This window comes from Sinohyriopsis cumingii, chromosome 1, assembly GCF_028554795.1.
Source record: "Sinohyriopsis cumingii isolate HCF-2022 chromosome 1, ASM2855479v2, whole genome shotgun sequence".
Lineage (NCBI taxonomy): Eukaryota > Metazoa > Mollusca > Bivalvia > Unionida > Unionidae > Sinohyriopsis > Sinohyriopsis cumingii.
In genome coordinates, this window is record NC_142961.1 from 4,008,955 (window position 1) to 4,035,312 (window position 26,358).

The window sequence follows — 26,358 nt, forward strand, 5'->3', positions numbered from 1 at the left end:
TTTTGTCTAGCAAGTTGTGTAACTTTTCATTGAAGTTAAGACTGGCTTATCTATGTTCAACATACTTTTGACCTAGTGGCATACACAAAGTACATCTTTAATCTCAAGGGGCCTTTTTAAATTCAACATACCTAGTGGCATACACTATGTACATCTTTAATGTCAAGGAGTCTTTTTAAATTCAACATAGCTAGTGGCATACACTAAGGACATCTTTAATGTCAAGGGGCCTTTTTAAATTCAACATACCTAGTGGCATACACTAAGTACACCTTTAATGTCAAGGAGCCTTTTTAAATTCAACATACCATTGTGGCATACACTAAGTAAACCTTTAATGTCGAGGAGCCTTTTCATCTGAGATGAGAAGCTTTTTCCTGACGAATGGCATCTGTGTGTGTGTGTGATTTGGATTTTTTACGTAGCTTTAACAATTTTTCAGTTATATTGCTATGATGTCTGCAGTGTGGCAGTTTAAGGTGATGTCTACCACTGGGGCATCATGCCGCAGACATGTAGCATGATGTCCCACCCAGTCACATTATCCTGACACCAGGCCAACCAGTCCTAACACTAACCTCCTAATGCTGAGTGCCAAGTGAGGCAGCTGTTTGTACCATTTTTGTAAGTCTTTGGTATGACTCGGCTGGGGATCGAACCCACGACCTCCCGCATCCAAGGCGGACGCTCTAACCACTAGGCCACCGGAGCGGTGAATGGCATCTGTACTGTAAGCAAACTTCATTTGTTAGTGAAAACATGTTCCTTGACTTCTTTGTATTGTAAATAAGTATATTTAATTTTAAGTGTCATTATATTTGTAAATATCTTTAGCATATTAGTGACATCAAATTTTATGGAATTTAAAAATGTCAAAAATATTAATTTTGTCTCACCAACATACAAGAGAAACAAGTATCTTTTAAAATGGAATCTGCATGTGGCGTGGGCGGGGGACATAGGTACATACACAAAGTTGTATTTAGCTGTTTTTGTACATTGATCATTAGATCATTGAGTTTTGCCTCCTGTTATAATTATTTGCTCCTGTTCCTGCCCTCCCCCCCCCCACTTAATATGCGTGAATGTTTATTTTAATCTTCAGTCTGACACTATATTAAATTGTTTCATGTTTCATCATACTTCATTCATACAGAAGCTATAACTGAGCAAGGCAAACTAGGTCAGTTTACCAAACCCATTAGCCTGAAGTGCTGAGTACACAAATATCAGATACACACTGTTCTACTATCAGGCACTTGATACCATATTTACTCTGATGGTAATAATCCCATTAGCAAATGCTGTCAAACAGATTTCTCTTTAAATACATGTATTTACATTATACACCTAGACTGAAACATTTAAATTCAAAAATTATGAAGATTTAACATAAACTTTTTTCCAAACAAAAGTATTTTCATAGCAGCTCATAGCTCTTTCAAAGAGGAATGACTACTTTTCAACATGTGTTTTACCCAATGTATTTCTAGCTTGGGTGTGGTCCAAATTCAATTTTTGCTTACCTAGCACTTTGCAATTCTTAAACATTTGTATCTGTTGTTTTTTATTTTATTTATTAGCCATTTAAAAATAAACCTTCTTTACAAAATCCTTGATGTAATGACCACTTAAACTGGTCCCACACCTTTTAATTCATTTTAATAACCACTTAAACTTCACTTTTGTACTGAATCCCTGATGTATCATTGGATAAACACCATTTTTCAGCACATGCTAGGCTATATATGGTGGCCAGTATATCTGGTGGATGGAAAAGATCCTGACCCACATGAAGCTACTGGCAAGAATTCTCAAATACCCATGTCTGTCAAGCCTGAGGCTCAAACCCATGTCTGTCAAGCCTGAGGCTCACATCCATGTCTGTCAAACCTGAGGCTCAAACCCATGCTGACAGATGAGATGGCAATGATTAGTAAAGCCAAGTGCTTGAGACCATTCTGCTACGCAGGACCCCATTAATGTAATGACCACTGAAGCTATGTTTTAAGCCTTAGAAAATGTATGTATTGGTATGGAATATGAGATTACAGGTATAACATTGGAATGCTGTATCCTCCTGGTTATTGTTGACCTGGATTGGTGTGTAAAATGTACCATTCAGTTATTGCTAATGAAAACGTGGCATACGCAAGAAACCTGTGAGCTTGGTGATGATTTTTTGGGGGGGATAAAATGGTTACCCATGTATATTTGCTTATAAGTCAATCCCAACTTGAACCAACATTGATCATGATCTGTCATAACATAATGTGCCTACAGATCAGGGTCTATGTTATCAGTCTTACTGATTATTCCTAACAAACTACAGAGAGCCAGATATGTAAGTGCTTTATGCAATGGCAGATCTGTGTTGTCAGTTTGCAGATGGTCTTGTCTTACAAGTGAGTGTATATGGTATGTACGAAAGTAAGCTGCTGGTGTTTGGTGTTTTGACAAGATATTTCCATATCATACTCATTCAGTTGGTACATCAGCACAATATTGACTACACAAATGTACATGTAAAAATTGTTAAAAGCTTGTTGAGAAGATTCACCTTCCAAAATTAAATGAAAAATAATAATCATGATACATAATTGGTAAATATATTGAAATTTTATACATCATATATAATGAAAGATCATGGTAAATATATTGAAATTTTATACATCATATATAAAGAAGGTCACTGTAAAAAAATTCTAAAAATTTAATTTTTATGTGCAGGTCACTTTTACCTACCTGTATATATTTGGTGCTAATGGCCATGTATAACTTTTCTGCATTGAAGTAGATGCGGTAAAATGGAAGTGGTAGGTTACTTGCTTTGCATCTGTTCCTTGTAAAGCTAGGAATCTTAAGAACTTTTCAGCATTTATTTGTGTGGTAAAAAGGTTTTTCAGAGGTTCGATCAACTGTTGACAGTTGGTATCAGAAAGACCAGGTTTGGTTCTGTTGCTCAGATAAATAGATCTCAGTGGTTTTAGGTGAGGTAGTTCTTTTATAGACTTGTGTTTATGGTAATACCTGATTTTATGACCTTTGGAAGGGGGGAGTTGAATTTCATTTAATTTTGTTTGTTATTGGAAGTGTTGAAGTGAGCAAATCAGAAGAAGAGTTGTGGTATTGGGTGGTGAAAAATTACAGGTGTAAATTTCTCACATTGAAGTGGGTTGCCTTATTCAAGAAACAGAATAATAGCTGTAGTGTTGTGGTTTGACAGACACAGTGATACCAGAGAGATTTATTGTCTGATTAACTATAGTATACATCAGGCAGCTGTTTTGTGTTTGCTTTGCAGAAGACAAAAATTGAACAGGGATAAAAAAATTACTTGTGGTGTTTTGGGGTATTCTGTTATCCAGATAAGAGTTTATTAGGTTCAGCATAGTTAACTGGGCAAGTGCTTAACCTAGATTTAGATTCTTTCTGAAAAGATAACAGTGACAATCAGAAAAAAGGTCATTAATTTACCAGGTAATGGTGGTATATTTTTAGAGCTTTTTATTACAACTAAAAGAGTATATGTTTGTTTTTAATCAGAAAAGGAATTGTATTGTGTTTTTCGCTTTACTCTTGTTTTACTCTCGTTGCTCAAGGTAAACTAAGCAATACAAATAAAACAGTATTGTCATATCAAAGAGCCTTAAATATTTGTTGTATTAATGTTACAGGAGTTATTTACATGCATTATTTTATTGTGTTACATATATTCAGTGACATTAGTCACAAATTATTTGAAATGTACAGTTTGTATTTTCATCTTTTAATTAAAAAAATAACCCAGTATGATTTTATCCTGAAATAAAAGAAGAACATAGTCTTAATAAAAAGCCAGAGAAAAATAGTAGCTGATTCGGGTTATGGATATGGGAATTCAATCTGCACCCATTTCAAGAGTTGCCAAATAATGTCCCCTGGTGGGTAAAGACAGACCCAGAAATCCATTATGACAGCAAAATTAAGATTCCATGCAATGCCAGGTCTTGTCCTCATCATGGGGAAGGGAGTGACCTAGGGGCCACTTCTAGTGGCATAGATGATGTTCTTTTCATGGCATGAAAGTGTTTTCATACTTATTTATGTACAAAAGCATAAAAAATATTGATTCACTGTCAAAAACCAACAAAAGGTAAATCCAAATCCCACCAACCAAATCCAGAGATATATATACATTAATGAATGAAAACCAACATTACTTGCCAGGTTTCATCCGTTTTTGTTTACAACAAAATGCTAACATATTGGAAAACTTAATATGTGAAGTAAAGCAAAGGTTTTTTTTTAAAACTGTACTGATTAATCAGCCATACTCATAATTGGGCCAATTATTGGAACAATCGGTATCTGCAGAAATAATTGGTGCCGATGTAAACAAATTTCCAAAATATAAATTTAATCACAATCATCTTGACATGGCTTGAATTTTAAATCAAAATTAAATAGTACAAATTAAGGAATAAACATTTGATATGGGGTTTAATTGAAAGACAGTATATTATTAAAAGTAAATACTTTTTAACACGCTTGCTGTAAATTACCGCCGATTGTCTGCTCACAACAAATTATCAATACCATGCATGCATTCATCCCAATTACAGCAGCCAACCAGCCAGTGAGGCCTCATGTCGCTGTTGAACTTCCAGCATATACGTTACAAGGATGGTCCTGGCTTTTAAAAAGTCTCAATATTTTGTTGCCTATTTTCAAAAAATGTCGCCAGCATAAGTAGTGAATATTTTTTCCAAGACTATTAATGTAATAGGCAATGAAAATTGAAAAAGATGGGATAGTTATTTCTTTATTGACAACAAGCAATACAGCCATAATATTACAAAATAAATCATTACATGACTGTTTTGCACTACTTCCATGATCTTTGCATTGTGCATCACGGTTTGTGCATATGTCTAACTGTTGTCACCTGAAATAAATGCATTATCAAATCTAATATATCTACTTTTCTACAGTCTCTCTTTTTTTAATAAAACATCAGGTACTAAGCAAATCTTTATTATGTATATTATTGTTCAAATAATAGTTTTGTAAGAAATTTTATTTAGATAATGACATTTTAATACTAAAACCCTATGATAGTACTTTGCAGTGTAAGATAAGTGATGTATAATGCAACCGTCGATTTCACGCATTCATGCATTAAATACCCCCCCCCCCCTTATGGCTAGCTTCACAAAGTACATCTCTGTCAACCAGGAGTTCAGAAATTTATTTTTGCCATGCTTTAATGCTTTGCTTGTAGTGAATTGCTTCCAGAATCCCAGGAATGATCACTGAATGCTGTAGATTTTTTCTCGACAAGCAAATTATGATCTCCATTCCCAACAATGAAACTTACACAAGTCAACCTGACCTGGCATTACTGTACCGAGTTTTATTTGCGTATGAGTTAACAATAAGAAATAAGGTGGGTTATAAAATGTGAGAAATAGTTATCACATGTATGGTAGCTTGAGACCATATTTGAACTGTTACCATAAATCTGCACCTATTTTAGGCATTGTTAGTTATAACAAAAATATGGCATGGTTTACTTGTCAATCAAATGCTAGTGTTTTCACTAACTGTACAACAGGCAGTTTCTTGAAATAATCGGTCTCATAATCGGTATCGGCAATTTTAATAATCGGCTATATGCAGTATCAGCACAATCAGCAAAAAGTGACATTGGTACAGCTTTAGAATTTTTCATATATTACACACACAGACACACACACACACACACACGCACACACACAGATATATATATATATAGACACACACACAGACACAGTAGAAAAGAGACACCAACATAAATAGGAAATGTAGCAACCAACTGCCAAAATGTTTCTTTTCCCATCCACAGTTTCAATGCATGAATAAATTTACATTCAACAGCTGACTTATCAGTGCCCACCTGGACCTCTTGTTTATTTGGCCTTTTGTACAATCTCATTGCCAGTGTAGTTACATATAATGATTTTAGCCTTCTGTATTATGCCATTGGAGTTACATGATATGATTTTAGCCTTTTGTACAATGCCATTGGAGTTACATGATATGATTTTAGACTTTTTTACGATGTCATTGGAGTTACATGATATGATTTTAGCCTTTTGTACAATGCCATTGGAGTTAAATAATGATTTTAGCCTTCTGTACAATGCCATTGGAGTTACTTGATATGATTTTAGCCTTTTGTACAATGCCATTGGAGTTATATGATATGATTTTAGCCTTTTGTACAGTGCCATTGGAGTTGTATGAAATGATTTTAGCCTTTTGTACAATGCCATTGGAGTTACATGATATGATTTTGGACTTTTGTACAATGCCATTGGAGTTACATATGATTTTAGCCTTTTGTACTATGCCATTGGAGTTACATGAAATGGTTTTAGCCTTTTGTTGTTGTTGTTGTTCTAGGGTTTAACGCCATTTTTCAGCACAAGATAGGCTATACATGGCGGCCAGTATAACTGGCGGAGGAAGAACCCTGGAAAACCCAGGGAAGAACCACCGACCCACAAGAAGCTACCGGCAGGCTTTCCCATGTACCAACTTTAGCCGAGCCTTGGACTCGAACCCACGCAGACAGAGGTGAGATGGCAGTGATCCATAACGGAGAGCGCTCTAGACCACTCGGCCACTCTTTAGCCTTTTGTACACTGCCATTGGAGTTACATGAAATGGTTTTAGCCTTTTGTACAATTCTATCCTTAAAAGAATATGTACTCATCTGCCAGATCTGGACTAGTTGAAAATTTTGGCAAACTAATAAAATACTTTTCTTGTCAAGAATTTTTCATTGAATTTGAAGAAAGATTCATGATATTTTGATCAGCAACTTTACAATTAGATTTGAGCAGGCATTTTAGGACTGTTGGAGTACTATTATTGTCATGATTAATGATTTTAAACCAACAGGTATATATTCATTATACCCTCTGAATTGACTTTTCTGGGATAACAGGGTAACAGTTTTCATAAGTTTAGATGTTTAATTCTGCGAGTTTAAAAACCCAACAAATTGATAAAAGCTATATTGTTTACCACAAATTTGAGTTGCTGTCTAATGAATTGGGGAATGTGAGCATATTATTTATACCAATGTACTACATGTATTCCACAAAGGAATGAGCACTGTATATGGTCTCTTTACTTTGTTCTAAGGCATTGAATGAAAAAAAAAAAGATTATAATGTTGTTTTACTAATTATATGAAAGTGTTGTACATAGTCAACAGGTCAGAATTGTGGAGTAAGCTTGTAAGACAATGTGCTATGTAGAATTTTATGTGTTATTCAGAATTTTATGAGAAAATAAAATTGTGTTGGGTATAACTTCTGAAATATCAGATTATTTTACAATGATGTCAGACTATTACAAGGTGAAATTTCACATTTGTTGTTTTTTGTTAATAATTTTAAAAAGGAATTTATTACAAGTGCTAGTGTTTCATGAAAATTATATTGACTGAATGTTTCCATTATTGACATGATGAGATTTACAAGAAAACTGAAAATCTTACCAATATATTGTGATAAATTTTAAAAATTGATGTTCAGAAAAAAGATTGTGGCATTTAATAATGGTGGTAAAATAAAGTGCAATGAAAAATTGTATTACATAAATGGTGAGATAGAAATTGTTGATTCAGTTTCCTACTGATTTTGTAGTAAAAAAAGTGAATTTATTGCAGCCCAAAAGAATGTTGCATTGCAAAGAGATATGTGTAATAATTTTGAGACTTGTAATTATTTCAACACTGAAATCATATTTTAATACATTAAGAGGTTTCTGAATTATGAAGTTTGGGAATTTTAAATCAGCTCTAGAAATTTCTAAAAAAGCTTAGGAGACCTACATTAGCAATAAAAAAGATTTGTTTTATAATGTAACAAGATAACCAGGTGGGCTTTTGGATTTACAGCAGAACACTTTTGATGGTGCTGTTATAGGGCTAAATTTAGTTATTTCAGGTGCTATGGTATTTATATAAGTTTTAGAAGAGAAGGTATACAAGTTGTCAATAGTTGTTCCCGAAGCAAGAAATTGATAAGACCCTCAAATGTCTTACCAACTTTACCACATTCCGCCCATTGCTGCAAGTAATTGCATGTCTTACTGGCGAACTGGGTCTCGTCTCTCTCGGGTTTGCAGTACTTAAACTTCTTGCGAATCCCTGGCTCGCATTTCTTCAGAAGTATGACTTTCAAGGTGAGGTAATTCAGTGAATTGGCTGCGGATAAACACGAATACACGTCGAATGCTTTACCCTTCAACAATGCGCTAAGATGAAACGACCAATTGTCTCTTTTCCATTTTTGTACAGTGGCATACCTTTCAAACCTGTTTAGATAACCATCCATGTTATCTTTGTTGTCTTAAGACGGGGACAGTTTTGGAAATCTCAGTTCCCTCCCTTATAATTTGCAATAGCTCAGAATTTCTTTGCTACTCCCTCTCCCTATTTCTATCGTCTATCTCCAAAGTTACTAACCTCACTTGTTTTTCCATTTCTAACTTCCTATCCTCTACTTCTGTTAGCAGCTCTAAATTTTCCCTCTCTGCTTGTTTTTCTAACTCTATCTTCTCCTTCTCTTATTCTATCTTCTCCCTCTCTGCTTCCCTTTCCCATTCTGTCCTTTCTTTTTCAGCCTGTTTTTCTAATTCTATCTTCTCCTTCTTGGCTTCCATTTCTATCTCTAATTTCTTTTGATTTCCCTCTCCTTTTACCTTTGATCCATTTCCCTAGCCTGTTTCTCACGAACAAAATTTCATAGCCAAACTGTTTCCCCAGTTCCACAAGTTCTTTCATTGATGACATTTAAAAAATCTGATATGACCAACTTTAAGCGCAGTATTATGCGGAAAATGCGTAATTACTATAATTTCAGTGAACAGTATTTTCCTTCTCAGAAGGCAACAGAAACATAAAATAATAAAGTAATGCTACTATGTGCCTACTTAACCTCACTGTCTGGTCAAGAGTGGTTGAAACACACAAAAGATCATACAAAATTAATGAAACAATAATTTCAGTGCTCCGTTAAATCCGAAATGATCCCACTTCTGACACCATTTCTAACAAGATAACTGGGTGGGATTTCGGATTTACAACAGAACGCTTTTGATTGTGACTCAAATACAATGTTTAATGATAAATGACTTGAATGAGAAAATAATTATGATTAATGTGTGCGCATATCAATTTGACAAACCTTTGCATGAATTTGGTAAGAACTCTGGCTAAACTGGTATGTAGATTATGAAAGTTATCTTTTTCTGTAAGCTTGCAATATATGTGCAGTGTCTTGTCATCATAATACTTTTTTGTATAGATCTCTCATTGAGGAGACCTGACCATAGATATATCACAAGTTTTCACTATTCACATATATGGTATATACAACCATTTCTCTATATCTACTGATGTGTATATTTACTTTCTGCTGCTTTAATGTTATTTTATTTTGTTATAAGTTTTTGCACAAGTTTAACACTTATGACAATTATGTTATGCTTGTTTAAATTTAATAAATCTGTCCCCCATTTAATTTTCTCTGGGAATTTATGATTTCCAGTGTCTGGTAACAGTACTTAAATTCATTGATTCACCTCTTGCCCAAAATGACAGCTGACACTTGACTAAACATCTGCCCTTACACTTGACATAATGGCCTTTGACTTCCAACTGGGATAACTTTCCACCACTTGTAATAAAAGATAATCAATCAGGATAAATTAGTCTCAAATTTATATTTGTCTACAAGATATGAAGTGAGTAAACCATGCTTATCACTTGATACTCAAGACTAATTTTGGATTAGATTTTCTGGCTTTTTATAATAAAGAGATATTTAGTTTAGTCACTCCCAATTTAGTTCTTGGTGATCGAAACATGTACATACAATAAATGGAATTATTTATAATAAGATATGGGCAGGCGGCTATGCAATATACAGTTCTTTGTGGTTTTCTTGTGTTTGAAAGCATGCCATTAGCTTCTCGTGGATCGGTGGTTCTTTCCAGAGTTTTCCTGTGTTCTTCCTCCACCATTAATACTGGCTGCCATGTATAGCCTATATATTGTGTTGAAAAATGGCCTTAAACCCGACAAGAACAACAAGTAGGTTATTTAGTGCTAAAACAATGAGTTAAGTGCCTTGCACAAGTACACAGCTCACATGCCTACATTGGTTCTCTCACAGAAAACCCTGGTTCAAGGATTGCAAATATGGCCTTACAAAGTATTTGTATGTAAACAATACCTGCATATCTATTGTATAAAAGTGCTTGGTATCATAAATTGCCTTCTCCCACTTTCATTCTTGTAAAATAGTTTGCAGTACATCTCTTAGGAATATAATAATGAAAAGTCAGAAGGGCTTTACAGCATGAACAAAAATAATAAGTTAGACCCTTTTCCTCCAGTGTTTGCCAAGTAAAACTGCATTGCATAAGTGGGTGGGGTGGGGGTGTTAGACTGCACATGACTGCATTCTTAGTACAGATTATATCCACATGCATTTTTTGTTACATGAAGAAACAGTAAAATAACATCAATTTGCAGAATTTGGGAGAAAGAAGTAATATTTAAAATTGGCAAATTAAAATCCATTTCTGTGGTCTTATTGACCTGCAGTATATTTTGGCTGTCGAATTAGAAATACATGTATAAAGCATAATTCTTACACTGTTCTCATTGCCAACACTGTTGCTGTTGTATTAATTTAGTCCTACAATACACTACACATTCATATTTACTACTGTTCATAAAGCATTATATTGTGAATGTCCCAGTTAATCACATACTTTGATCAGCCTGGCAATTTAAACTATTCAAATTAATATTAATTCAAAAAATGTTCAAATTAGTATTGTGTTAACATCTGTGTTCAAGAATCAGTGTTAGCAAGTTGGTTAATGGATTCAAACCGAAGTAGGGTATGATTATTTATATTTGTTGCCATCAGTTCTTGTCTCTGTTTAAAGATTATATTAGGTTTTATTGTAACTATTTACAGGTCTCTTGTTTAATTTTGTTCAGTTCATGTAATGTCCATATAAAAACTCCAATCCTTTTATGTTTCAGGAATTTCACATTGCTTACATTTACATCAAGATGGCTAATTCTCCGAGACCTGGAGTGTGGGCACTTGAGAAATCAAAGGACTATGGAATGACATGGGAACCATGGCAGTATTTTGCTGATCACACATACGAGTGTGAGAAATATTTCCAAACAAAGGCAGACCAGCCTCTTGAAAAGGATGATCAAGTTGTCTGTGCAACTTCGTACTCCAAGATCGTTCCTCTGGAAAATGGAGAGGTATACAATATTCAGTTTATTTTCCAGGCTTTGAGATTGAATTAATCCTGCCCTCCAACTACAAATATATTGGATACCTACTTAAAAATGAGCAAGCATGCAAAAATCAGCTGATCTGCTGTGAGTAAAAAAAAAAACTTGTAACTTTCATCAGTATTCACAAAACCCAAACTGGTCATGTAGGTTGTTTACTTTTAGATTGGCTGCCATGAGGTGCTTACCAAGTGACTATTTTGCAATGATCATTGAGACTTTCATGGATTATCTAGTTAGAAAAAGCTTTGTACCAGAGGGTATATATTTTGGAGTGGTAGTGGTGTTTGTTGGTGTCTGGAGGATGATCAATCTCTGTGTTATGGCACAGATCGAGTGAGTAATAAAGTATTAAATTAATGGATGGAATAAATAGAGATTTGAGCAGAGATATAGAAGAAAACAACATGAGCCCCCCCTCCCCGATTTTTGTAGGTTAAAAGTATTCACATTTTAGTTACACCAATGAATTAACAATAAGTTTACTTTTTGTCTTAACTGCATTTATATTTTTACTTAAGTTTATTGGCATAAACATCCTGCATACCTAAGAATAGCCAATTCTTAGCATACATAACTTATATCATGTAAGAAAAATAAATTCAGTCAGTTTTCTTAAAACTTGTTAAAAAAAGAAAAGCAATGTGTGATATTTTTAGAATACATGATTCATATAACATTTAAGACAAATTCAGACAGCTTTCTTCAGACTCATATCAAAGAACTTATGCATTAAATTAAGAAATTGTACCTTGGGCATTCAAGATTTGCATGCTTCCCACTCTTTACCTTTTGGTTCCATGCCTCTCAGAGACTTCCAAACTCATTCCTTGGACAGTTTCTTTAAGTAAGTACTTCCTACTTCTCAAAGAGTCAAGACTTCTTGCCTTTCACAGAAAAGTTTTGACTAATTTTGCAGTTTACGACATTTAAAAAAAAGAAACTTTGTATGGAAACACACCCAAAGCCATTATTTATTCAATCAGAATTTAGGTTTATCTACCATTATTAATGCACACCCCTTCAGAGTTTAGAAATTTTCAAATTCTTCCTGCAGTGTTTCAACTTATGATAAATATTTCAAAGGATACCTATGCTGTGTTTACTTGGGCATTTTTCTATTTTCTATTTTTCAGTTATCAGATGGACCCTCATTAAGAATTGATATTGTCCCCACCAGAAAGATTAAAGTATCCTATCCATACACCAGAATGAATAAATTATCATATCCATACACCTGCCATTGATTTAATTTCATGCCAAATCTCATTTGGTTGTAATGTCTCAGCTGTTACATGTAGTCCTAATGCATATGCAGTTGTCATAACACAATTACTGATGCTGTGCCTGTCCTGAATATAATCAACTGTAACTTGTATCTTTATTCATATAAAGTTATGTATCATACATTTATTGAAAGGTGCCTTTCTTTTGATACATGAAGATCATGTTCTCATTTAACCCCACCCCCATTTCCAATAAGGAAAATGTCATAGGGGGAATAATATAATATGCACTTTGAGGTGATGGTTTCAGTAATGTTGATTATTATTTTATTGTTAATGTGTTTGTTATGTTTTGTTTCTGCACAATACCTCAAGTTGTTCACTGTCTCAGGTACCTAACTTTGTGGATGGCTTGCACTGGGTTTAAGGAGAGAATGGTTGCCCTATCAGTTTTGGGGGCAGAAATTGTTTCTGCACAATAATTTGTTCATCCACCATCGGTAATTATCATATTTTGGGGATGGCTTGTATAAGACCCCTATTGCTTTTGGGGTCAAATAACTTAAGGTGAAGGTCACTGATTGACAGTTGAAACTGGTTTCTGCAAAATGACTCCACAGTTGACAGTTACCAAACATGGCTGGATTGAACATGTGGTAAAGAAAGACCCTGTTGATTTGGGGCTTAAAAGTGAAACGTCAAGGTGATTATGACTGAAACTTTTGGGGAAATTTAGCTGATCATCCCTTTATATATAAATTGGTCAGAGGATTTTTTTGAAACTTTGGAGACAAGATGTGTATTTTGTGTGGCTGCATAGTGTGTATTTTGTGTGGCTGCACAGTGTGTATTTTGTGTGGCTGCACAGTGTGTAGTTGTGTGGCTACACAGTGTGTAGTTTGCATGGCTGCACAGTGTGTAGTTTGTGTGGATGCACAGTGTGTAGTTAGTGTGGATGCACAGTGTATAGTTTGTGTGGATGCACAGTGTGTGGATGGAGTGTGTAGTTTGTGTCGATGCACAGTGTGTAGTTTGTGTGGATGCAGTGTGTAGTTTGTGTGGATGCAGTGTGTAGTTTGTGTCGATGCACAGTGTGTAGTTTGTGTGGATGCACAGTGTATAGTTTGTATGGATGCACAGTGTGTAGTTTGTGTCGATGCACAGTGTGTGAATGCACAGTGTGTAGTTTGTGTCGATGCACAGTGTGTAGTTTATGTGGATGCAGTGTGTAGTTTGTTTGGATGCACAGTGTGTAGTTTGTGTGGATGCACAGTAAAACTCTCATTGCAACAAGTTTATGCAACATTATTTCATCTGCAAACTGCTGTGGTATATATTCTGGAAACAAGAAAGAGAAAGGAAGTGTGGCTAAGCTTAAATTATACATTTATTGCTGTGAGAATCAATTAGGCCTCAGACTTTGAAACATCTTTTAATGTCAAATAAGTTTTCAGCATTCAGCAGTAAATTATTTACTTTTATTTTCATTAAAATATACATAAATTAACATTTGGGACCAATAATACTGTTTTAAATGGGAATATTGAAAATAATTTTTTGCTGAATGCTGAAAAAGACAGCGTTTTCCCAAGGTGCATGTGTTTATTCTAATTCTTGTCCCCAGTTTGAAATTTACACAAAATTTACACACACCACAAACTCACACATTCTTTGTAATCAAAGGTCCATCAAAATTGGAAGTTTTATTTCATTGTTTTTTTTTAAAGTCTTGAAACATTTTAAATAAACATGATTAAATTCTGTTAACTTAGACATGGATCTCATTTAAATTGATAAATCAGATGGGAAGCTAAAAGATTTTGAGAGAAAAAATTCACAGTACCGCCTTTTGTTGGATTTATTATATTTTACAGTGAACTTTGTACGTGTCACATTGTTTTGTAACAAATTGTTGATCTTGTAACAAATTGTTAAGGACCCCCCCCCCAAAAAAAAAGATGTGTATTTCCTTTTGCACTGGGTTTAAAATTTGAGACGGTAGTTTTTTGTTTTTAAACATTAAATATATTTTAATGTAGTAAGCCACTTAAGTACTGGGATAAATGAAACCATCTCAATAAGATGCACAAATCAATTTCAGGATTGTTTTGAAATATTTTTTTTTACTCAGGGTTAAAAGTGCCTGGGTCGTCAACGGTAAACAGGTATTCAACTGATAAAGTCTTATACCACCTGTAAATGACTTGTATGACACTTTGAAAATTAAATGTTTTCAAAGTCTGGATTAATATTGTTTTACATTTATACTGTACTTGTATGAACTAAACTTCACTTTCTTCATTACATATGCAAATTATAAGTGACCTATAAACTCAGTATAAGTGAAGTACATGTCAGTTATTAATCAGAATAAGGTTTTTTCATACAGAATTTTGATTTTGTTTTTCCACAAAAGCTGGATGATGCTAGATGCTAGATGATGAACATGATCTATGCATGTTAAAGAGGTAATCTTTGATCTGATTGGTTTAGCATTTTACCATGCTATACGATGAACAAGCTTTGTGCATATTAACTAGGTAATCTTTTATCCAATTGGCTAAGCATTTTACAATGCTGGATTATGAATAAGATATATGCATATTAATGAAGAAAATCTTTTATCTGATTGGTTAGGCATTTTACAGTGCTGGATTATGAACAAGATCTATGCATATTAATGAGGTAATCTTTTATCTGATTGGCTAAGCTGGAGATTGAGATCTTTGCATATGAATTAGATACCATGTATCAGTTTATAAAAAATTCTCTCTAGGTCAATAAACTATTTTTCATAAATTTTCTTTCAAATTGGGTCAAAACATTTATATCACCAAGATCTTTGATGAGCTGGATTATGTGTAAGATACTATAGTACAAGTCGCATGGGTTATGTAGGTGCATTTATTTTAAATTAAATATAAATTGTTCTTTTAAAATTTAACACTAATTTTCTTTAACCAAAGTCTGTTCAGTCCTGATTTTTGAATGCTCTGTGCCTTAATTGTCACCAAGAAACTTCCAGATAAAAATTATCTTTCGCTATGGACTTTTACAGTGGTAGCCATGTACTAAACTTGGGCCAAAATAAGAGCGAGTTGAGTGGAATCATCACAATTAAGGGTACTATGAAATTGTTTATCAAAATGTCTATGAAATTTAACATTGATTTTGCCATATGCACCTCTCGGGGCGTCTAAATTATGACCTTATAAAGGAATATTGATGTATACGAATCCAAATGAAGTGAATACTCACTACTTAAAGGCATGAAGAATAATATTTTTTATAAAAATGACACCCATTACAGAAATGGTGTTGAATGCCTGCATTACCTATGTGACTTGTACTGCAGACATATTCATTGTGCCTTTGGTTTTAGAGATCATCAGTTATGTAAGCAAGGATGTCAGCAAGACCCGTTTGTGCCTCATGTTTATGTGGCTCATGCTTGTGTATTTGGTCATAGAACTTTTCATTTTTCATTTCAGATTGTAGTTTCCTTGATCAATGGTCGTCCTAGTGCCCTCAACTTTACTTACGCAGATACTCTCAGGAGCTGGCTGAAGGCTACCAATGTCCGGATGCGTCTGCTTCGCACCAAGACTCTCCTGGGACATCTGATGGCTGTTGCTAGACAAGACCCCAGTGTCTCAAGAAGGGTATATTTTCAGAATACCAAGAAAAGAAAAAAAAAAGACTTGACTTAATGTTTTATATTTTAATACATGCTTACAATAGAGAATTTCAGTCTTTATCTCCTAAAAAAGAGGGAATCTGCCAGTTCTGTTTTATGGACCTCGTACAAACTGAAAATAAAATTGCCAAATGATGGGGTAGATGTGGGGTATGTATGGTATGGAGATTGATTATTATCTGGGGAATACCTACACTAAAAGTATAAATCAGAATTTATCTGGATTTTTTATTTAAATTTTGTATGTGATAGTCTTCAAGATTTGCAACCCTGTGTTTTCTTGTATCCATCTGGTTGTTTTGTCTTCATGTTGTCTTTGATTGGTTTGTTTAATGATGTCATAATATAGTCCCCATCTTTTTGTCTTTAGTTATCTGTGTTTAATGATGTCATAATGTAGTCTTTGCAGATAATTGTAATAAGCTGGTAGTGTATCCCTATGACCGGATTTTCCCTATTTTTGGTGCCAGCCATAGCATAGATTCTATTTAACCTTTTACCAAATAGCATCTGTTACTGTTTAGACCGTGAATGCCACACAGTGCAGTACGATATTAACAGAACGCATATTTCGTAAAAGATTGTGAAAATATGTCTGCCTGTATAATTTATAGCAGTGTAGTATGTGTTAAATTCAACATAAAATTTTAAAATGTTGACTATTTTTATTTGTTATATGTAGATATGTTTTCCTCATTAATCCCTAGAGCCACATTTGTGTGTCAGGAGGTAGTACCCTACTTCCAAGCTTTGTAGCATCAAGGTCTTTTAAGAGACACCAAAATGGGTGGTATAGCAAAAAAGTATATAGATGTAGCTCTACAAGGATCCCAAATAATCCGGACCTTCTTCTTGCATTAGAAAATACAGAGGGAAAAATACCAAAAAATTGTCTTGATTTTTTTACTTTTTGGCCTCAGTTCCAAGGCAGACTAGTCTGAACTGCACACAGACAGGCGAACCTTTGCAAAAAGTAGGGTAAGTTGTGGATTTCAGTTGAAATGTGGCAAGGACATGAAAATGATGGGTCCAATAAACAACAAAACATGAATTCCTCAATATGCTAGTCCTTTTGGTTACAAATTTCTGTTAAATCTTAGGCCTAGTTCCACAGTGAAGGCACTGCTATTTACAGATATTGCAGGCCAGGGAATGTTGGTGATCTTTTGAAGGCATGGTCTGGTATGATTCGAGTGAATAGGTTTGAAAATCCACAAAACCAGGATAAGAGTTAAACAGAAAGTGAAATTTTTGATGAAAAACTGGATTTCATAATGGCGGAACACTTGAAGTTAAACATTTTCACACCCTTGAGGACTCACTTGAAAGCTATAGCTTTGTAAAAACTGATGAATATGATGTTGGAGGGTCTTGTAATTGTATTTAGTTACTTATCCTTATTGCATGCTGTCAGACTGGTTTCATCAAAGGGGAAAATCCAAAAGTAAAAATGGTTGTTTATTTGGTTTTCATGCAAATAACATGTGCAGTAGACTATGTAAATCGTGTCTCATTTTATTACGAAGTTGGTCTGTTATCATAACACCACTATTTCAAACAAATGGTGCCAATTTATCCCTTTTATGTCAAACCTGGAAGGAATACTACATTTACCACCCATTCTTGAGTCAAATCTGGAAGGATAACTCTGCAATTACCACCCATTCTTGAGTCAAACCTGGAAGGAACACTGCATTTACCACCCATTCTTGAGTCAAATCTAGAAGGAACATTGCATTTTATCTACCACCCATTCTTCAGTCAAATCTGGAAGGAACACTGCATTTGCCACCCATTTTTCAGTCAAATCTGCTTCATTTAGGGTCAACCCATAATGGACACTTGAATTGTACAGTGCCCAACCCACTTTAAGACCCAAACACTTGTCCCTTTGACACCTTTCCTCAGATCATTTTTTGTTGCATATGCCATTCGCCAAACCCCTCATACTCATACAGAAGGCAGTGGAATCCAAGTGCAGACTAATCCTGATTGTTTCCTTCAAGCTGACTTTTTGAGTAAACTGTTCCTGCTATAATTCTTAACCCAATTATAATACAGTACTCCCTCCCAATGCTCCCTGTAGTCCCTCACAATACCTCCCTACAGACCCTTCACATGCCAACTTGCAGTCCTTCCAAATGTCTCCCTTGCATTCCCTCCAGCTACCTCCCTGAAGTCCCTCCAAATGTCTCCCTGCATTCCCTCCATTTACCTCCCTGCAGTCCCTCCACATGCTAACCCATAGTTCTTCCAAATGTCTCCCTTGCACTCCATCCAAATGCCTCCCTGCAGTCCCTCCAAATACCTCCCTGCAGTAAGATGACTGGAAGAGAGTGTACTTATGCTCCAACAGCATTTTATTCAAGGGGAGGCCACTCTCTTCCATCTTTAAGCAGATGTGTTAGCACTTATTGTTCAAATGAGACAAAAGCGGTGGTTAATGTGAGGGGCGGATTTGGCGATTTGTTCACCTAATATATTATGATTTGTAAGTATTATTCAAGCAACATATTTTACTTCCCAATTTTGTTTTTACTGTCTGATCTTATGATTTCATTTCCACGAAGAAAAAAATCATAAACAAGATGTGTAATTCAACGTCATCTATAATTCTGATTATGGTATGTATTTTATTTTTTTGCAGTACTTTTACAGTATCAAGGACATTTCTATTGGTGGGCGTTGCGTGTGTAATGGACATGCGAACTCTTGTGATCAACTTGATCCTACTCGTCCAAATAAGCTAATTTGTGAATGTCAGCACAACACAGTTGGAGACCAGTGTGAATTCTGTGATGCAGCCAATGGATATGTGCAGAAAAAATGGCAGCCAGCTAGAGCTGATAAACCATTTGTCTGTGAATGTAAGTATCTCAAGGAACACATTTGAGTTCATTCTACTATGAATTAAGATATTGATAGTGTTATTAAGTTTTTGCAATGTGGATAAATGTATCACATTTGCAAAATAAAATTATCAAATTAATGATAGACTTATAGTCATGCATAAATATTAAAATAAGCATTATGGTTTTCATCGTGGAAATATTTAGAAAATTTTGCTTCTTTGATAAATTTACTAAACTTTATGCTGAGGAAAAGTTTTGGTTGACAGTATTTTCAAAGACAGATGTGTAGTCTTCATACCTTCAGACATCTTACATTATGAGAAACAGACCAGAGAATAATATTAAATACTAGAGCTCTTCATTTTAGAACAAGTGTTATTTATTTTTTATATGCCGTTCATAAGGCAGACCATATAACAGTATAATGGTGTCTGCCTGTCCATTCATTGACCTTTCTGTTGGTCTGTTTCCAATTTTATTTTTGCATGGTAACTCGAGTTGTTGTTCTTCTACAGCTACCAAACTTGATGGATGGTTTGTACATGGCAGAAGACTATCACTTTGGTGTTAAAAGGTTCAAAACTCAGAGCCACCAATTGAAAGAAAAATAACCCTCAAGTAGCCTTCACTATAGTTACTAAACTTTGTGGATGGCATGCACTTGGGGTAACAAAGAAGCCCTATTGATATTTGGGTCAAGGTTGTTTTTGTTGGTTTTATTGGTATTTTTAACACATTATTGGCTATGTCAAGTTGAGAAAATGGGAGCTAAGTGCCATTCTCAAGGAAACACCAGCTGTTTATTTTGGGGTCAAAGTCAGGGTCACTGACTGAAAGAATAAAAATGGTTTTGCGCAGTAACAATAGTTCTACATCAGTTCTTGAAAAAAGCTTTTTGAAAGGCTTGTGTTTGGAGACAGGAAGAAGATAATGAGGTCCAAAGGTCAAATTCTTTGTGAGAAAATTCATTTTTGCACAAAATTTTCAGGTTTTGACCGTATACCTTCAGCAGACTTTTAGGTGACTTGCATGTTAGGTTGATTGGAATATCGCTTGGTCATTTCCATTAGGTCATGAAATAAACTTCAGAAGTAGTTTTAGGAATACAAATCAGTTTGATGTATTTGGTGACTAACCTCTAGCTGAGCATACCACATGTTACAAAAGGTGAGGTCATCCTGATTGTGACTCTGTCTCCTTCTGCCACCATGTTGTTCCATGTCAGTGAAAGTAGTTAACAATATAATTCCAATGGTGACAAATTATATCCCAGTTTATTTCACAACTTCACGGAAATGGCCAAGCGATGATTTTAGTGATGATAGGTAAGGAAGAATCCAATAGTTTTGTCACCAAAGGTCAAGATCACTGGGTGAAAGAAGAATTTTTTTCATAAATATTTAAGTTTTAGACTATATATCTTTGTGGAAGGCTTGCACTTAGGTATGGAAGAGGTATATTGATTTTGGGGTCAGCAGGTTAAAGTTCATGGTCATTGTAACTCAAAGAAAAAAGGCTTTGTATAAAAATTTATTTCTAGAGAAATTTTCCTGACCAGACTTTGTGGATGATGTGCCGTGAGGACGGTAAAGAAACCTAATTCTTTTTGAGGTCATGGTTGTGGCAAGTCTGAGAAGAAAATAATGTTTTTTTCATATGGTTTGTTCAAGACTACATGCCTTGACCAAATGTCAAATGTCAAGCTTACTGAGATTCATTGGTTATTAATCTCCAAAGTCAACCATACCCTACTGATGTATAAACCAGGGGTGGGCAAACTAGGGCCCATGGGCCACATGTGGCCCGCCAAGGGCTTTCATGCAGCCTGCCAAGGGTTTTCATGCAGCCTAGGAACAAGTCATCATTCGCACTGACTCTGTTTATGTTACTCTGTTTATCAAATAAATGTGCTTCTTTTGAAGTTTAAGTTTTCAAATATTAACAACATATTAACAACTGAAAATTAATTATGATGTTATTTAGAAAAACCTTTTGTTTTTGCTATTTCAGATATTAATTATTTTACTTAATGAACTATGCGGCCCGCTACAAGGTGTAAATTTGTGTATGCGGCACTTGCACTTGAAAGTTTGCCAACTTCTGGTATAAACAGAGGACATGGGGTGGGTGTATAATGTGCCATTCTTGGTACTCTTTTTTAGAGGGGATGGGTATGGATTGGCTAAAAGTATCAGCCAGTTTGCTCCAGGGATCATTAACAGAATTTTAAACCAAGAATGATGTGCTATAATTCCCTTTTTTTCTTACTGAGTAAATTTCTTACATTTAGCATGTCAGTGCTTTGGTCGTGCAACTGGTTGTGTGTACAATGAAGACATTGACAAGCTGGGATACAGTTTGGATATCCATGGCAACTATGAGGGTGGTGGAGTCTGTCAGAACTGTTTGGTAAGTTCCTGGATTGCATCTACTTTCTGAACTTTGGTAAGTGTTTAACATAAGGAATTGTAGGCCTAGTTATGCAAATTTTTCGGTCCTCGTGGGAAGATTGAGGGTTAATGTGAGACAGAAAATTGACTCCATGAGTTTGCATTTAAAAAAAAAACTGCATTGGAAATCTGCATTAAAGCTGGACTTAAAAGAGCTTACTGGAGTGCTAAAAGAATCTAATAGCCTCACTCCTGGAACCTCTGTATTTCAGATCAGGCCGGCTTGTATACTAAGTGACAACCCTGTTGGCTTGTTTTAAAAAAACCTCAAATTTGTCTGATAAAACTTGGTGAAAGACAGAAAATTATTAATATGTATGCCCCTTAGCTTATAAAAGACAGAAAATATTAGTATATATGCCCCTTACACTTATAAAAGACAGGAAATTATTAATATGTATGCCCCTTAGCTTATAAAAGACAGAAACTATTAGTATATATGCCCCTTACACTTATGAAAGACAGAAAATTATTAATATGTATGCACAGGGTCTGTGTTTGAAAAACAGTTTCTTGGAACACTACCTCTAATTAGTGGTTATTTCTTTTTAAGTTTTAATTCAATTCAATCTCCACTTAAAGTTTTAACAGGAAGAAATGGTAGGATAGTTGGTAGAGTGCTGGATTCATAATCCATGATTTGCAACTTCATTACTGCCTAGGCCAGTTCCTGGTCAGCTGTCTCAGTGTGATCCTTGGGAAAGACACTTAGCTCCTATTTCCTCGGTGTGATCTTTGGGAAAGACACTTAGCTCCTATTTCCTTGGTGTGATCCTTGGGAAAGACACTTAGCTCCTATTTCCTTGGTGTGTTCCTTGGGAAAGACACTTAGCTCCTATTTCCTCAGTGTGATCCTTGGGAAAGACACTTAGCTCCTATTTCCTCAGTGTGATCCTTGGGAAAGACACTTAGCTCCTATTTCCTTGGTGTGTTCCTTGGGAAAGACACTTAGCTCCTATTTCCTCAGTGTGATCCTTGGGAAAGACACTTAGCTCCTATTTCCTCGGTGTGATCTTTGGGAAAGACACTTAGCTCCTATTTCCTTGGTGTGATCCTTGGGAAAGACACTTAGCTCCTATTTCCTTGGTGTGTTCCTTGGGAAAGACACTTAGCTCCTATTTCCTCAGTGTGATCCTTGGGAAAGACACTTAGCTCCTATTTCCTCAGTGTGATCCTTGGGAAAGACACTTAGCTCCTATTTCCTTGGTGTGTTCCTTGGGAAAGACACTTAGCTCCTATTTCCTCAGTGTGATCCTTGGGAAAGACACTTAGCTCCTATTTCCTCAGTGTGATCCTTGGGAAAGACACTTAGCTCCTATTACCTCAGTGTGATATAACCAATAATTTGTTAACATTGACAACAACTCCTCCCAACCCCAAAGAAAAGTAAATTAATAATCATCCTTATATACATGCATTATACTTAATTATATTATATATTGCCATTGAAAGCCTTTTTCTTGACCTGTTGGGTAAAATATACTGTGGTTTAAGACTATCTATTACGAGTTCACTAGATCTTCTAGTTTATGATTAGGAATAAGGATACTATTAAATCTGCATAACAAGTGCAGTAAACATAGACAGAAAGTTGACTCTGAATTTAGAGCAATGATATGTACTGGTGTGGATAAAATGGTTCCCTTCTGGAGAGGTTCCTCACAAGAGAGGCCACTCTGCCTGACATCAACATAGTATATTTTTACCATTTTGTCCCATAAGAAGAGGAAACTACATTTATTGCTGCCTAATAAAGTGGATGGAAATGCTATTTATTAATAATACAATTTTTTTTAAATTGCATCATGAATATATTTTATTATCAACAATCTCACCTACAGTTAAGTGCATATAACCCCTTAATTTTAAAAGTAAGCACTTCTTATCTATCATTTCTAGTGTTAGCATTAACAATCTACAGGACACATCTAATGAGAAAACTATAATAAAGAAATACTGACTTGAAAATATAAATAATTTTTTAGTAAATAAATACATGTTTTTAATGTTAGTTCAAGGGGATAATGTAAGTTATTACAACATTTAAAAGAGGCATTTATCTTTTGAAATGGATAACTATTTTCTTGACTATATTTTGATTCTAGTTTGAAAAATAGACAAAATTCAGTCATGTATAGAAAATGCACACTTTTGACCTGTGACTGTGCACTCCAATGTTGCTGTCACACAGTGATGTCTTAGATTTAGTTTTGATGTCACAGAATTATCTCTTAGTTAGATTTAGTTCTGATGTCACAAAATTATCTCTTAGATTTAGTTTTGATGTCACGGAATGATCTCTTAGATTTAGTTTTGATGTCACAGAATTATCTCTTTGATAGATTTAGTTTTGATGTCACAGAATTATCTCTTTGATAGATTTAGTTTTGATGTCACAAAATTATCTCTTAGATTTAGTTTTGATGTCATAGAATGATCTTTTAGATTTAGTTTTGATGTCACAGAATTGTCTCTTAGATTTAGTTTTGATGTCACAGAATGATCTCTTAGATTTAGTTTTGATGTCACAGAATTGTCTCTTAGATTTAGTTTTGCTGTCACAGAATGATCTCTTAGTTAGATTTAGATTCGATGCCACAGAATGATCTCTTTGTTATATTTAGTTTCGATGTCACAAAATTATCTCTTAGATTTAGTTTTGATGTCATAGAATGATCTTTTAGATTTAGTTTTGATGTCACAGAATGATCTCTTAGATTTAGTTTTGATGTCACAGAATGATCTCTTAGATTTAGTTTTGATGTCACAGAATGATGTCTTTTTAGTTTTGATGTCACAGAATTATCTCTTTGTTAGATTTAGTTTTGATGTCACAGAATTATCTCTTAGATTTAGTTTTGATGTCACAGAATGATCTCTTAGATTTAGTTTTGATGTCACAAAATTATCTCTTAGTTAAATTTAGATTTGATGTCACAGAATGATCTCTTTGTTATATTTAGTTTCGATGTCACAAAATTATCTCTTAGATTTAGTTTTGATGTCACATAATTATCTCTTTGTTAGATTTAGTTTTGATGTCACAGATTGATCTCATTGTTATATTTAGTTTCGATGTCACAAAATTATCTCTTAGTTAGCAGTCGAGTTGGTGACATTTACAGGCCTCCAAATGACTTTATGTCTTTATGCAGATAAATACTTCTTTTTCTCCATTTATTGTGAAAGGAAATAAAACATGCTTATGTAAAAGTATGGTTTATGTGCCAGGTATATTGTTAAGTTCTGATTGTTCATGTCCAAAGAGACATTAATGTTGAATGCCAATAAAATTGAGTCATATTTAGTTGCCTGTAATTTGCTTTAACATCATTTTTGCATTGAATTCTATTAGCACACAATAGTCTAAAGAAAAAATAATTGTAATGAATTAGAAAGAATTGGAACTTGATTAAAAAAATTCACAAAGATGTGTTTGCAAAATATATCTAGTTGTCCATGATATATCTAACTTCAGAATGATTAGATGGATCAATTTGATTTTAAAATAATGTTGGAATGAAATGTAGTTACTCCCAATTCTTTTTCATTCTGTGAAAAGTAGCCCATAAATCAAATTGTGTCATCACTCAAGATCAAATTGCATTAACAATAACAACAAAAAGCAACCAGCTAATAGTCTACTGCCCTGACATTTGAATTCATTTACCATAGAGTGAAATAATGAAGCACTGACTTACAAGAAAGCAATTGCATTAATTTTTACAGTACAATTCTGAGGGTATCAACTGTGAAAAGTGTGTCGCTGGATATTACAGGCCAGATGGAGTTCCTCTTGATGATCTTCACATGTGCAAGTGTAAGTAAATGTTTTGAGATGTCTGTTGTTAGATGATCTGTCCTAAAAGAGAGTTAATGGGTTTTGAATCTTGTCATATTCTACTGCATTAATATTTAGTTAGAATTTTACAGGTTTTGAATCTTGTTGTATCCTACTACGCTATTATTTAGTGCCTACCACTGTATTAACCCTTTACCTCATATAGTGCCTACCAGTGTAATAACCCTGTACCTCATAGTGCTGGGGCTCTGAATTGCAGAGTGGTCTAAAGTGCTCACCGTTAAGGATCACTGCCATCTCACCTCAGTCTGCATTGGTTCGAAGCTCGGGCATGGCTAATGTGGGTATATGAGAAAGATTGCCAGTAGCTTCTCATGGGTCAATGGTTCTTTCCCGGGGTTCCTGGGTTCTTCCTCCACCATTTATACTGGCTGCCATGTATAGCTTATCTTATGTTGAAAAATGGCATTAAACCCTACAACAGCAACAACCTCATAGTGCCTACCACTATAATAATCATTTACCTCATAGTGCCTACCATTGTAATAGCCCTTTACCTCATAGTGCCTACCATTGTAATAACCCTTTACCTCATAGTGCCTACCACTGTAATAACCCTTTACCTCATAGTGCCTACCACTGTAATAACCCTTTACCTCATAGTGCTTACCACTGCAATAACCCTTTACCTCATAGTGCCTACCACTGTAATAACCCTTTACCTCATAGTGCCTACCACTGTAATAACCCGTTACCTCATAGTGCCTACCACTGAACTACAGCACAGTATAGATATGTCTTGTGCTTCAAAACTGTATGCTATTAGCAAACAGTATCCTAGACTGCATGCTGTATGCATATCCCAGACTGCATTGCTGTATGCATATCCCAGACTGCATTGCTCTATGCATATCCCAGACTGCATTGCTCTATGCATATTTAAAGCTTTCATAATCAATATTT

The 26,358-nt window shown here is 34.8% G+C and overlaps 1 protein-coding gene across 1 annotated transcript in view; it reads left to right on the plus strand.

The window, feature by feature from the left end:
• The window catches only part of LOC149806331 (laminin subunit alpha-like), a 246,986-nt gene that overhangs the window by 17,120 nt on the left and 203,508 nt on the right, over positions 1-26,358 (plus strand). The window contains exons 3-7 of the mRNA XM_089951669.1: positions 11,099-11,335; positions 16,086-16,256; positions 18,939-19,158; positions 21,434-21,552; positions 25,323-25,413. Coding sequence (XP_089807795.1) covers positions 11,099-11,335; positions 16,086-16,256; positions 18,939-19,158; positions 21,434-21,552; positions 25,323-25,413 — 838 coding nt within the window. The remainder of the gene's footprint in view (positions 1-11,098; positions 11,336-16,085; positions 16,257-18,938; positions 19,159-21,433; positions 21,553-25,322; positions 25,414-26,358) is intronic.